The 15,449-nt window shown below is 36.5% G+C and overlaps 1 protein-coding gene across 1 annotated transcript in view; it reads left to right on the top strand.

Annotated features, from left to right (window-relative positions):
• The first annotated feature begins 709 nt into the window (after positions 1–709).
• The window catches only part of LOC133528838 (bicaudal D-related protein homolog), a 141,665-nt gene continuing 126,925 nt past the window's right edge, over positions 710–15,449 (top strand). Inside the window, exon 1 of the mRNA XM_061866325.1 lies at positions 710–1,312. Coding sequence (XP_061722309.1) covers positions 953–1,312 — 360 coding nt within the window. The 5' untranslated portion in view covers positions 710–952. The remainder of the gene's footprint in view (positions 1,313–15,449) is intronic.

The raw sequence follows: 15,449 nt of genomic DNA, 5'->3' as shown, positions 1-15,449 counted from the left end.
CTTTCTTCGGTAGGTTCTTTGATGACTTAGATTTTTCGCTTTTGACAAGTAACTTAGCAATGCTAGGATCAAAATGGCGTAATATGTATGTAAGCTTGCGGACGCTTACGCTTGTTTTCTTTCGTGTTTCATTTTTAACGTATTTTCGATGAGGTGTTATTGAAGCACGGCGCGTGTCTGTCTCACTCCCTCTTTCGGTAAATCCAATTCATTGTTTCATTTTGAAAGGATTTTTGAGGGGATGTCACAGTGAGGCGAGTGAATGGTATAAACACAACGCATTTCTCGGTGGACCTTTTGTCCTTGCAATAAGGTTTGTAGTTGGGCAGTTGATAGTATGAGCGATGAATACGATGACGTCAATGACTCATTTCTTCATTTGAATGTCGGCGAGCACCGAGCGCCTCGCGACTCTCTTGCGAGTTGTGAGGAACGCGAGTGAGTTTGAAAGGCTGAGAGTTTTTTTTTAAATTTGAAGTGTTTGAGTGGTAAGAGCTGTGTGTGATGCGCGCGAGTAAATGAGTAAAATTAATTGAGGAGTGATGTATGACATTTATGCGGTGTGAAGTTCTGCGACAATTTAACAAAGTGAGTGGTACAAATGAGGTGCCTCACGAGTGAGCAACTCAACACTACCTGCTACCACATTCTACCTATATCCCCTTCTCAGCACTTAATCTTTGGCTTTCGCACCGCGCCAGGGCACCGCATCGCACTCACTCTGTTGTGTCCGACCCGTTGCCACGCAACGACGCGCCGTTCGTTCGTTCGCCAGTTGTCAGTCAGCGTGTTCGCGAGTGAAGTGCTACCAATGGTACCATGGCCTTAAAAAAGGATTTCGACCTGCCTAGAAACATTTTCAAAGTGAAACTACCCAAATCTGTGAAATTACAACAAGCGTTCGACAAGCTGTTCAAAAAGAATAGCTACACCAAAATAGTGCAAAGTTAGTATGGCTGGTGATAGTGTTGAAAGCAAACCCCATTTTATAACTGAAGAGACTGAGTTTATAGGCAAAGGAGACACAATAACACACACTAAACACATAAGAAGTAGATCTAGAAGCGCAAATCGTTTGACACCTTCAGCTTTAAGTTTGTCCGACGAACATTTTTACCAAGATCTCGAAGATTACGTTAAAGAAATGACGACCAAAACAGAAAATATGGAGCCAGACGTCTGGACTCAGCTGCAGCAGAAGGAATCTGATTTGCTGCTGGCGGCTGAGTTGGGGAAAGCCCTTTTGGATACAAATGAGGAGTTGAAGAAGGAGCAGGAGCGGATTACTGAGGAATACTCCAAAAAACTCGAGGTTAGTACCAGGCTTTTAATTTACATCTACTAAACCAAAAATCAAAGGAATTTAGACTTTATGTCTATATCATAAGGTTGTGAGATAGTTTGGTTAATTGATTGTGGTAATATTGTTTCCGTATTGGCGCAACGGTCGTGAAATTTCTACTTAAAGTTAAGATATGAAGAAATAATGGATTGTTATAAATTCGATGTAAATAGAAGGTTTTTGCGAAAGTGAAGTGAGTTTTGAAGGTAACAAAATATTTGCACAAAAAAGCGAAATAGTCCAATCAATGAATACATTTTTGGGCAGTAATTATCCCGACTGCTTTATAACGTTAATCAAACATTACTGGATTATTAGACACAAGAGGAAGGAATTACAAATGATTTTATAATATCTGCACCCTTTTCTCGGTTTCTTATTGATCTGCACAAAGAAACGTACGTAAAGGACTTGAAAGGGCATGACTCAGCCTTATTGCAAAAACTTTAGTTTTTTCATACCTGTATAAACAGGTATTCCTACGTCACATTCACAACACATATACATACAAAGAAATGCCACGCGCGAAATCGCTTTAAAACTAATAGGTAGATGAAGAAATTAGCATAAACAATGAAGTGTTCCCGCTAATCCGACTCTCGGTCATTTAGTGTGTTGTCTGTATTTAGATACGATTCATTTATCGAGATAAGTACTGAGATCAATTTATTGATGTCATTATTATTCCATATTTACATTGGATCGTTATACAGATGTTAAATAATAAAATTTCACAATAAGGTCGTCAAACATTAAATAATGAAAAAATAATAGTCTAGAATATCTAGAATAACATTTAAATGTAACAAAAGTATTCTTACTTATTCACAAGAATAACAAATTCATCATTATTCAAATATAGTAATTAATTAATCATTTCAAGTTACAATTAATTCCACAGTGTTTTATCATTCATCATTCGATTCATTACTGAGATTGGTTTACTATAAAAATGTTCTAAATATGTAGTTAGGTAGTAGGTACTAATGTAAATTTTTAAATTGGATCCAAAAATGTATGGATTAGATCCATTTCGTTAAAAAAAGAAAAGAAACAGGGGTTTGGGTTGGTAATTGTTGAATTTTGAAATTTTGTAATAAATTACACGTTAAAATATATTATTCGTTTTAATTTAAGCTAAAAATATGTACATATATATTGGTAAATATTATCTGTTTACGAAGCAAATATTGCAGCTGCAGAAAAATAAACAATGTTATTGACACTGAAATGACAAATGAATATCATATTAAAGAAAAACCTATTTACCTATCCTAACATTCGTGATGTCATATTTTTGCAGATACTTATAGCTATATATTGTACATATGTAGTTGCGTTCGTGTGTGACTAGGTACATATTGATTCAATTATATATTTTTATGTTTTTTTACCAAACACGCTACTACGTTGGTCGTTATTCAATTAGTGATTAAAACTACACGTGTACCGTAAAACGCTGCAACTTTGCCTGGATTTTGACGTTTTTTTCTTATATCTGTGAACCTATTTTTCATTATGAGTTTCATGAGTATTAGTCGGAAAACATACCCTATGCCTTACCAGATAAGACTCAAATCTTAATACCTAATCATACTGTATTTCCGATTTACAAGCAATCAAAGTGGCAGGCAAAGTTGTAGGCCTAAGACGTAACTTTGCCTAGACGGATATCTCCATAAATAATGTGTTGCTATTTGCAATAATATTTACTCTTGTGCATGAGACATTATGCTTGTCCCTGGCAGTCAAATTATGGCCATAAGCTTAATACTTTTTTTTTCACATGCAATAGGTAAAGTTGTAGCAGGTTCCACAAACTTTCTATACAAAAATATCGTTAACTGTAGGGTTGTGCCAAAAAAATATTGTTATTAAAAAAATCTATTTATATTGTTAGTTACAAAATAATCAACAAACAAATGTAATATAATGTTGTTTGATTTCTTTTTCTTTTAGTATTTAATAATTTGAACTTATTTTAATTTTTTTATTACAAATACATTGCAGATACACTATTTTGCTAATTTTCAGTGCATTATTATAGTGTAAAGTTCTATTTCATTGTAAAGTTCTAATCACCCATCACCTTTGAACTCCAATTGTAATCGACCTGACACCTCACAACCCAGATTTTGATAAGAAAGATAACTGCAAGACAAATCAAATGAGCCTAAACACAGTGGGTTTATTATGTGTAGTTTCGAAGTTGCTATTTTCGGTCTCCATCATCAGACCATCTCGATGGTACCATAAACATTGCATTATCACCCAAGTTACATAAGTATGTCAAACACCTCAATTGGTCGCTAATAAGTGGTTGAAAATTGATTGTAAACATACAACATAATTATAATACAATAAATATACAATTACAAGTAACTACAATAGAAATATAATAACAGATTGCAATAAGTTTTTTTTTTTATAATTTTCATTTTAATACCCATAAGTTTTTTTGTTAACGTTAGTTTATTATTGCATTGTCAGCAGATCTACATAGGTACCCACACAGAAAGTCGGTGAAAATCGACTTGCAAAATTTGACTTAAACAAACAAACATTGCAAGTTAATAAAAAGCTTGTAATAAATAAACTAATTTAAGCAGTTTAGGCAAGCTTATTTTTACTCTTTTCTGTACATTTATAAAATTCAGCTAGTGACAGCCCTAGACCCAGGCAAAATTGTGTCATTCAAGTTTCCAAAACACTGCCCAATATTGCCTAGTACGTTATCATGCTGAAATCATGTCCTTTTCTTGAAAATATTAAACCTACGGGAAATAGACAGTCTTTACTTACCCTGGGACGTTACCACTTCTCAAAAAACACCTTTTTCGTAGATAAAAATTCAAAAGTTGCGAGAAACTAAAAAAATGTTGCCCCTCACGCCGACTTATGATACGTAACTGGCGGAGCAACAATGGAGTTACCATTGTAAAAATATGAAATATGTGTTGCCAGAATAATGAAAATTACTATCAAATGATAAAAAACAAGAAAAAACTAAGCAAATTCGAGAGATCGTAATTGAAATGAAATAGGCAAAATTGAGCTTAAATGGCAAAGTTGCAGCATTTTACGGTAATAAACTAAAATACGTAAAATAAGTGGCTAGTTTATTGCGGCTATGATTATTAAATGTGATTTAACAAAATTGATAATTTACTATACTATACTCATACTACACTAAGATCAAACTTTATAATTGCAATCCACAGCCAAATAATTTACAATTAACTATTGAATTAAACTACACATCTAGTACCAAAAACATTTAACTATCAGCACAATGAGTTGGTGTATGACAAACTAATTAAATTTGTCTTCACAGATTGGAAGCATTTTTAGATATTTTAAAACATTATACCAACATCATATCATTCACGCGTCTCGTTCGCTATCATAATTAGGTATATTCGTGTGTGTGAATGAACTAAATTGATATCTTGTTAGAATCATGTTTTTGAAGTCGAATACGCTTCCTGTGTGAACAGTTGTGTATTGTTGAGTTTTTGCGATCCGAATTTCTGTTTTATTGAGAGCGTAACTAACAGTAGATGGTTACATTGATATCTGATGTCTGTACCTATTTGTCTGGTTTGAGCGGTTTCCTTTGTATGGAAAGGTTCGAATGGTGACCACGTACCGGATGAGCGTTGAATAAAAAGGCCACCAAAACGGTGGACGTGGTCAAGATCGCAGGAAACAGAGGGCCTACCGCGAATCACGTTCGACGTGTTTCTTCCCTGTCACACTTACGCACGAATTCACAAGTGCGACGGAGAGGAAATACGTCGAACGTGGTTCGCGGTAGGCCCTCAGGGCTATAACCGGTGAAAATCGAAGTTCGTCAATTGTGAGCATTTTTCTCTGTCACTCTAATTACGTCTTAGTGAGAGTAAAAGAGAAATATCCCCGTAATTTGCTTATTAACTAATGACTAATGCGATTACACCTTAAGCATAGATTAGGATGACATATAAGACTTATAACATAATTCTAATAATAAATAAACTAAACATATTTATACCTACCTACAGGTCTGATCAAGTATAATGCATGTACAGTCAGCATCAAAAGTAGCGGATCAAACAAGGTGTCAAAAATATCTATTCTGTAACAGCTTAGCAAAATTTGATGGTTCTATATGTAGAACAATTAAGACTATAAAATATATACTTTTGAATGTGAATTTTAGAGATTCTATATTTGGAAAAGTTATCCAGAATATCAGATACTTTTGGCGCGTTGTTTAATCCGCTACTATTGATGCTGACTGTATAATCCAATAGCCATAATCGGCCCTTAGTACAATACCTAATCGGTTACAAACATATGTACCAATGTCTGCTGTGTCGGATATCGGAATGAAGTATGCGTATTATTTCTGTACCAGTATGTATCTGCTTTCATACTAATTGTCACTGTGACAAGGTACAATCGTCATCAGATATGTATCAGAGCGGCCACTGTGCTCACAAATATCTGAACACGCCTCTATTGTCAAGGCGTTAGAGTGCGTGTTCAGGTATTTTTAAACACCTTGGCCGCTTCGATGTATCTGATCTCGACTGTACGAAGTGATACAGTCAAATGTATCTAATCATATAGGTCGCTTCGATTCATAACAAGTTTCTCGGAAAATTTTACATTTGTTTTTCGGTGAAGGAATTCTACCAATCTTTAATGGGTTCCCGTGGGAACTATAGTCCAAACTTTCTTGTGTTGACGCCAGTGCCCAGCAGTGGGGTGTGGTGTATATAGGCTGGTAATGATGGTAATGCATCCCAGGATTCCTACGTCACATGTAATCTACTCAGACTCAGGCAAGGATCTTTACCAGTGTTACTAAAAGCCGAAATATCACCTTGCCTTTGAAAAATTATTTAATTACCGAGATACCGGTTAATTTGTATGAGAGGAATGATAAAAGTCGATCCTTGGTTTGACGCATTGCTCTCTGTGAACTATAGAAATAACAGCCAGCCATTACAGCTTATCAAATGTTTTCCACAATGAAACAACACGAGAGGTGACGTATCTTATCGCTTATCGTTATCGCTGCACTCGTGATAACGCTATGTTTTATGGAAAACGTTTTATGTCATCTCGATGAGATGTATTTACCGACGGCAATAGCTAGATTAGGTTTAGATACGAGTATAGTAAATTAATACTTCACGCATATACGTAGCCATTTGAGAGGTTAAGGTATTTCGACTTCGGACTGCTAATTTTTTCGAGTACCAGGAAATGTAGGTTAATTTAATATTCAAATAAAAAACTAAATATGTTCACATAAATGTTTGGTTAGTTATTTTATAATAAGCATAACATTAATTTTCACGGGTAGGTATGAAATTAGGTATTTTTTTATCAGCGAACTTTGTTAAGAATCAAGCCAATACATATTTCATACCTTGAAACGAGTATAACTCACAAACAATAAAATATATCATAAAAGTAGAAATATAAATAATTATGACTGCGATGTTACTTGCCTGCATCTCTCACCATTTTTTTTGAGTGAAATAAACTAAGCTTTCTTAAAAACAAGAACAAAAAAATACTTTGCTATTCCGTGAAATAAAATATTAATATTTTTTGTATTCATTTATATCCTGAATGTCCGCAAAGTAACGATGATTCTATTAATCAGTAACAAAAAAACTTTAAATTATTTTTCTAATAAAAAAAAATACTGGTAGGATCGATTTTCAAAAACTTTTTAACGGTTTGGTTCCTTCCATTAATTTTCGAACACGACCGCAGCCGTCAGCTTAAATACCGTTTGCGAGGAAGTCACCGGCTGTTGGAAAGTGATGAAATCCCACAACAATGGGGTTTTATCTGCAAAAACTGTTTTCATGGTTGCGTCCGTTTCTTTCTTAAGGGTTATGATGGCGCCGGTAACCGCGATTGTAGGCTTTTCAAAAGGTTTCGTCAGATCTGGGATTGTTATATTTTTTATAATTATAAACTTTCTTATGTCAAGTTTTTGTGACTAAGTAAAATTTTATTTTTAAAATCAGTCAATATTTACATCAATTTTGTGGGTGAGAATACTAAGGCCGTCCCGTGACTCCACGTTTGCGCATTCTGTTAGGAGCGATTGAGATTTCATCACACTAAATATTGTTATCGTGATTTATTCGGTTATTTAGGTATGTTAAATAATATTTATAACATAAAGATAATTTTTCAATAGTTTGTATAGGGTAAAAATGTGTCTCAAACTGGCCACAATTTTTATTTTAGTTTTAATGTGACAACACTAAAAACATCTGTCTTTTCCATAACAATAAGAAATTGACCATGTAACATTTTTAATGAAACGAAATATACGTTTCTATTTCTATCTAGCTGTGTTTTACTATACAAGGTACGTTAATGTTAAATAATTACTAATTTATACATGTTATTTTAAACAAATTCTCATTACCAAACAATAGCCAAATTCCATGGAAATGCATTAAAATCTTATAATGTCGGTACTTTAAATAAGTACCTATATTATACAATGTTTTCTTGTCATATATTATACTCTGTATGCTATGTTTTCTTGTCATCTAACAATGTCGCAATATAATACAGGTACATACTTTTTAAATCCATTCATTGGGAATTGCATCAGGGTAAAGGTACCCATAAGATAAATCAAAGCCCTAGAATAAGTTAGTAAAGGAATATAGGTACTTTGGTTTGGACTACAGGATACAATTTAGATTTTTCTAAAATAGGTTTCCCAAATTGTATAATGAAATACCGTATGATATAAGGGAATGTAAATCATTTAGGATGTTTAAATGTAAATTGAAAACGTTTCTATTAAACAAAATTAAATTACCACCACAGTAAGCTATAAGATGTACCGTTCTTACTTAATAATTAACTAGGCAAAGGGTCCCTCTGCCAACAAACTGTCTTGCAGTTTGGCAGAAGAAAACAAAATTGAAAAAAGCAGGGTTTTTTACCAGAATAAATGTTTTTTTATTAATTAATTTTTTCTTAAATACACGGTATGCAGAGATGTGAAAAATACTTTATAAAAAGTATTTAAATACAAAATACAACTACTTCCTTGATATACTATTTCAAATGCAAAATACAAAATAGTTTTCAAATTTGTATTTAAAATACTAAATACAAAATAGGTATTTTCAAAATGCTTTTTTAAAATACAAATACTTTGCGATAAAAGATACTCTTAAATAGTGAATACCTAGTCTGAATTAAAAAGTTAGTATTGCTCGGAATTTACAAGTTGGAAAGGCTTTCTTTATTCTTTGTCCTCTAGAGTACAAATTTTGTGTCTCCTCATGTTTACCGGTTCAATGGACTTTTATTTTAAGTGATGGTTTTTAACGGTCAATTATTAAAAGCATTAATTTAGATTTGTAATGTTTTACAGCTAGTATATACCTCTCGTTGGTTGGTGAAAACGTCTCGTTTGTGTTTCACCAGGGCAGAAAAGTTTGTTTACCTCTCGTGCCTTGAAACCCTTGCAACGCTTAAGATTCAACATTTTTAATCTCTCGCTACGCTTGTGGTCATTTGCGGCGTTACTAAACAGATTCACCAGTTCCATGTTAAAATAATAAATAAATATTATAGGACATTATTACACAAATTGACTAAGTCCCACAGTAATGAGCTCATTAAGGCTTGTGTTGTGGGTACTAGACAATGATAAATATTTATAAATACTTAAGTACATATACATAAGGTCGATATTTAAACGATAGATACAATAACAGCTTCGACAGGAAAACATAACTAAGTGATCGGTCCGCGCGATGTTGCCAACTATTACATAAACCCTAGAGGTTTTCAATAGTGGCTTATTGTGTTAAACCCTGTTTCAAAAAAATCATAGTGAATAAATACACAAAAAAAAAAGAAATCACCCATGACTCAGGAATAAATATCTGTGTTCATCACACAAATAAATGCCCTTACCAGGATTTGAACCCGGGACCATCGGCTTCATAGGCAGGGTCACTACCCACTAGGCCAGACCGGTCGCCATACAAGAATGAGAGAGTTGCAAGGATTGTAACGTCAGAAGAGATTGTAACTCCTACTTACTTCACCTAATAAAAAGTATTTTGTATTTTGAAAATAGAAAATAGGTCCCAAAAACTATTTGAAATAAAATACAAAATAGTTTTCTTTAAAAGGTATTTAAATACAAAATACAAAATAGGTATTTTGCATTTTGTATTTGCATTTTAAATACAAGTATTTCAAATAAGTCACATCTCTGACGGTATGGAAGGCGTTCAGTGGCCTTAGTGGCTAGAGGATAAGAATATTTTTCATCTATTTGTGTAGGTATTCAATTTTCCGGCTTAACTTTTTACTTACTATTTTTCAATAAATCCGTTCGAAACACGAAACGTTACTCCAAACAATCGTGTGACAAAACAGCCGTGACGCGCTGCAAGAAACGTGATAATTCGATACTGACGACGTTGCGACAGCGAGCCGCTAATCGGTTGGCTATGGAATATTTGTTCGTGCTTGCTTTGACTGCATTTATAACGCTATTTTGTTTAGATTTTACTAATAGAAAACATTTTATTGAACTAATCATATTTTATGTGATTTGTATTATTTTTCCATTTTTTTCTCTTCAATATGACTAGCCAGTTATCGAGAAATGATGCTTAATTGTTTTTATGAAACGGGATTCCATTTAATCTAAAAGACAGGGAAATGAAAAAGTTAAATATATTATAATTATGATGCCATGAATATTATGCTGCATAGATACTATTTAGAACTAAAAATCCTCTAATAGAACTATTGGGAGATATTTAGTGCTAAATAGTGTCTATTATGCAGCATACTTTTTATAACATCATCATCATCATCGTCTACAGCTGATGTTTCCTTAGCCGATAAGTATTTTTTTTATTAAGTATCCTATTTATAATTTTCAGATTTTTAGGACATGTTTATTTTTATATAAAATAAAGTGTTAGTTTATCTTCCATTACTGGGTTTATAACTTTATTATTTATTTATTTATTTAAACTTTATTGCACACATAAAGAAAAATGTACAAATGGCGAACTTAATGCCAAAAGGCATTCTCTACCAGTCAACCATTGGGTCAAACAGAGACATTTGTGTATGTTGGTGCAGGAAAAAATAATAACAAATAATAAGGAAAAAATTACCGTGACTCGGCCGAGCCCTGAAACATGGGATACAACGATGTACGCGTAGACGCACAATATCGCGACCTGAAATAATCCAATATCGCTGTAAAAGCGAGGTTTGGACGCACTGCGGACCGGCATGCAATTCATTTTTATGAGCATCGTCAATAATAAGATTTGTAAGATGATGTCGTTTAGGTAAAATCAATTGATGTTTGGACTCATAAGGTAAAAATGATTTGTGAATACGTCCGCCGACTCGTAATAATCCCTCACTATCTAGAATAGGCGCGAGACGCCGCAAACGTAAGGAAGGGGATTTATTTGACGAAATATTTTTAATATCGTCTTCGAACATTTTTTGTTGCGTAATCAATATAAGTCGCTTTAATGCAAACTGGTACTCTGGTACGGTGATGTATTCAGGGAACGTTTGTTTATGTTTTCTACATATATTATAGAAACGAAATATTAATGCCGTGACGCGAACTAGTTTACCTAGCGATGAAAATCGCGTAATAAGGGTATCATCGTCCAGGGAGGTAGGCAATGTGGAAACACATGCACAATTAACATTGGATGATTCAGTTTTATTACGTTTTTCCTCCGTTGTATTGACTACCGGTTTTTGTATAGGCCAGGAGTCGTGGCCTTGTTGAAGCCATATAGGACCATGGAGCCATAAGTCACTTTGCACGAGTGCGGCGGGCAGCAAACCGCGGGACGCCGGATCAGCGCTGTTGTCGGCTGACGGGACGTGACGCCAACAGCTCGCCGGGACACGGGACAAAATCTCACTGGTGCGATTAGAAACAAACGTTTTCCATTCGTGTGGGGGTGACTTAAGCCACGCGAGGGCGACGGAACTATCTGACCACGCGTATACTTGATTGGGGCGAATACGATCACCGTAAATATGCATTACTCGTTCTATCAATTTTGACAGAATCACACATCCCATTAATTCCATCTTCGGGATAGTGAGGCAAAGCCGAAGTGGAGCTACGCGGGTTCGAGCTATGACTAAATAAGTTTGAACCCTACCGGTATTGTTCGTAAGACGTATATAAACACATGCGGCATACGCAATTTGACTTGCATCTGCAAATCCGTGAATTTCGATTGAATCGAAGTCGTCAGTATTAAAAATATGACGAGGAAATGAAATTTGCGATAAGAGCGGTAGCTCGTTAACAAAACTCGTCCATGAGTTAACTATATCGATAGGTGGTTCCGAGTCCCAAGGAACTTTTGCTAACCATAGCAATTGAATTAAATGTTTGGCAAACAATGTCACCGGAGATAATAACCCGAGTGGGTCGTAAATTTTTGCAATTTCCGAGAGAATTGCCCGCTTTGTACAGGCTTTAGAAGTACTTTGTACCTTGAAGCTAAATGAGTCGGGTCCCGGATTCCATTGAAGTCCAAGGACTTTGACCCCTTTGTCATTTTCCATTTCGGCAAAATGAACATTTTCGCGCCGCTCACCGTGAAAATCTGGCGGTCGCATAGTAGCGAGAATCGCTGGCGAGTTACTTTGCCATTTACGTAATTCGAACCCGGCCGTGGCACAAATACCTATCAGCTCCTGCTGCAGAGCGAGGGCCTCAGCTGTGGTATCAGCACCGGTTACCACGTCGTCGACGAAAACGTCATTTAGTAGGACTGGTGAGGCGAGCGGGAAATGCTTAGCCTCGTCGTACGCCAACTGTTTGATCGTGCGTAAGGCGAGATAAGGGGAACTGCTTACACCGAATGTAACGGTACGAAGTCTATAATCGCGTAAAGGCTCCTCGGGCGATTGGCGCCAAAGGATGCGCTGAAAGTCCCTATCAATTTCACGCACCAGAATATTGCGATACATCTGTTTGATGTCGGAACAAAATGCAATGTTATGCACTCGGAATTTTAGAAGAACGTCAACAATGTCTAAATGTAACTTAGGACCCGTTAACAAGGCGTCATTCAACGAGTGACCACTCGTTGTGCGACAACCAGCGTCGTACACTACGCGTGTGCGTGTGGTTTCGGAAATTTTTGACACACAATGGTGGGGTAGGTAGTAACTCGCACCAGCAGGGGGTTCATCGTCCGCGAGCTCCATGTGGTTGAGATCCACGTACTCCTGGAGGCAAGCATGATAATCCGCCTTCAACTGGGGGTTACGTTCTAGACGATATTCTAATTTATGAAATCGTGCTAGGGCAATTTGCCGAGACTCACCGAGCGGCGGTGCATCGGGCTTGAATGGCAGAGCGACCACGTATCGCCCTGTTTCATCGCGCGTATGCGTCTTTTGAAAAAAGGATTCGCATAGCTTTTCTTCGGGAGTGTAACTCCGCATCTCTGGTACTGACTCCAGCTCCCAAAACTTCTGCAGATTGTCGTTGTCGAACGACGTAAAACAAGTATGGCGTGGAGTCGAAACATTAGGAGTAAAATTTACTTTACCTCCTAGCAAATAACCAAATACACTGTTAATTGCGGTGGGCGTGCCAGGTTTGCCCCTGACAATGCCATCGCGAATAATATCCATAAGGATGTCCTCGCCGAGTATCATATCAACGGGCTGAGGTTTATGAAATTCAGGGTCGGCCAGAGCGAGTCCCTGCAAATGAGGCCACTCAGCGAAAGGTGCTAGTGGTACACTAGGCATTGGACGGGTTAACTTCGCTAAAATAGTAGCCTCTAACGGAATACTTGGACTTTGTTTGCCCTTAGGCGAAATTGAGCACACGAAAGTACCTCTAGTTTCGAGCTGTATGTCGCCTACACCTACTAACGGCTCCCTTACGTGTTGTCGCGGTAAATGAAGGCGTTGCATACACGCTTCCGTTATAAGAGTCGCCTGAGAACCCCCGTCTAACATACAGCGAATTGTAGCAATCTTATTCCCTTCGTAATGAAGGTCAACCAACGCTGTTGAGAGTAAAACCGTGTTAGGTCGTTTTCCTAAACTACCTACACTTTGTTCGTTCACGCCGTGAACTGCAGACGGGTTATGAGTAGTACTAGTGCTAGTGCCGGGCTGTTCTGTAAGAGCGAGCGAGACAGCAGCAGATTCCGCAGCTTCGCTTATAACCGATCGCGGAATGTATGATTCTAAATGAATTAACGTATGATGCCTTTTATTGCATTTACGGCACTTAAAACTCGATTTACAATTCCTTAAGTCGTGCCCGGGGCATAAACAATTGTAACACATGTTATTTGTTTGAACAAATGCAAATCTCTCTTTCGCTGATAAGTCTAAAAAATCAACACATTTATTAATTGAGTGAAGTCCTTTACACTTCAAGCAAAATCGAACCTTATTCGCCTCGTCATAAGGTCGACTTTGGGTTGGCGCCGCACTTGCCAACAAAACTCGTTTGTGCGATTGAGCAGAATTTATGTTTATCTTGCTTTTGATGCCCAATGATGAACAGTTTTTAGTGGACTGTGGATTTGAAACTGAAATCATCTGTTCAGCCGAAAGTTCGCGTTCTAAAAACATAATTAAGCTTTGTACTTTAGGTATTTCGCCCGGGTTGGTTAAGCAACGTTCATAATCTTTTCGCGTATTTACGGGAATTTTACGTAATAATAAATTTAACAGAACGAAATCCCATTCTTTAACCGGAAACTCCATGACTTCAAGCGCCTTAATGTTTTCATGATAAACATTAAGTAAATTCCGCATGGTAGCAGCTGACCGTTCGGAACACGATTCAAGGTTAAACAGCCTGTCCAGATGCTGTGTTGCAATAATACGTTTATTGTCATAACGGGATTTTAGAATATCGAGCGCAATTGAATAATTACTTTCCGTTATGGGAATTGATTTAATTAAATTATGTGGTTCGTTTTTGACTGAAAGGAGCAAGTACCTAAACTTTTCCGCATCCGAGTAGGCATTGTTATTATGTACTAGCGATTGAAATAAATCAAAAAAGGCAGGCCAACCAGTCGGTTCGCCGTGATATTCTGGAAGTGATAGTTTAGGTAAATTTCGACGATCACTTATCAAAGTGTCGTTGGGGGTAAAAGCGCGGCTCGCGCGACGTTTTTCCACGTCTACCTCCTTTAGGTTATGTAAATGCGTAACTATCGCGTAATACAAGTCATTAAAATCGTTACGAATCTTAATATTTGCTTCTTTATTGAAGTTTTGCGATTTAATTAACGCTTTTTCGATTTTAGTTTGAATCTTTGTAAACTTTCGCTGATGCACTGTTAAATCTGTAGTTCTTGAACGAAATTGATCTGTATTTGTCGCTGCGAACTGTAATGTTCTCTTTAATTCGTCGAGAATTAAATCTCGCTCGAATATGTCTTGTGTAATACACGATATGTCGGCTTCAGCATTGCCGTCTGTAGGGTTTGGGGCCATTTTGCGAAGCAAAGATGGCGGAAATGGCAATACTAATTTGAACTATACACGTGTCTAAATGAAAAATTGGGTACGTAATACCGCAAATTACAAGAGCAACACAACCAGAGAAAGAAAGATCCGGATCGAACGGATCAAAATAATATATGTAGCGGCGGATTTGAGCATTTACAACTTACGTGATCCAGCAGCTCCTTTGGTGATGGCCACGTGATGATTTTGGCTAATTTGGATAATCCTGTGCTCTTTCGACAGCTACATACACTCCATAGACGCACTGGGTAGAAGGTCACTTTCTTGTCTGGTTTGCACTTAACTCTGCAGCGAGGAACTCGAAATTTTGATTTATTTAAACGGAGTGCAACGACGGCGTGCACTAGCGTAAATCGCAGGCGAAGTTGGGTTTTTACTTCACTAGGTGGCGTGACAGGGCTTTGGGATCTTGTTAGTTGTCATCTCAAAAGATGCCGCCACATAACACGAAAAATGTATTCTTTCTTAATTGTGTTGCTTTGTACGTACAAAAAATACCTATTCAAATATATATATAGAAATTAATTAATAC

This window comes from Cydia pomonella, chromosome 20 (genome assembly GCF_033807575.1).
Source record: "Cydia pomonella isolate Wapato2018A chromosome 20, ilCydPomo1, whole genome shotgun sequence".
Lineage (NCBI taxonomy): Eukaryota > Metazoa > Arthropoda > Insecta > Lepidoptera > Tortricidae > Cydia > Cydia pomonella.
This window is presented reverse-complemented; position numbering and strand designations above follow the sequence as displayed.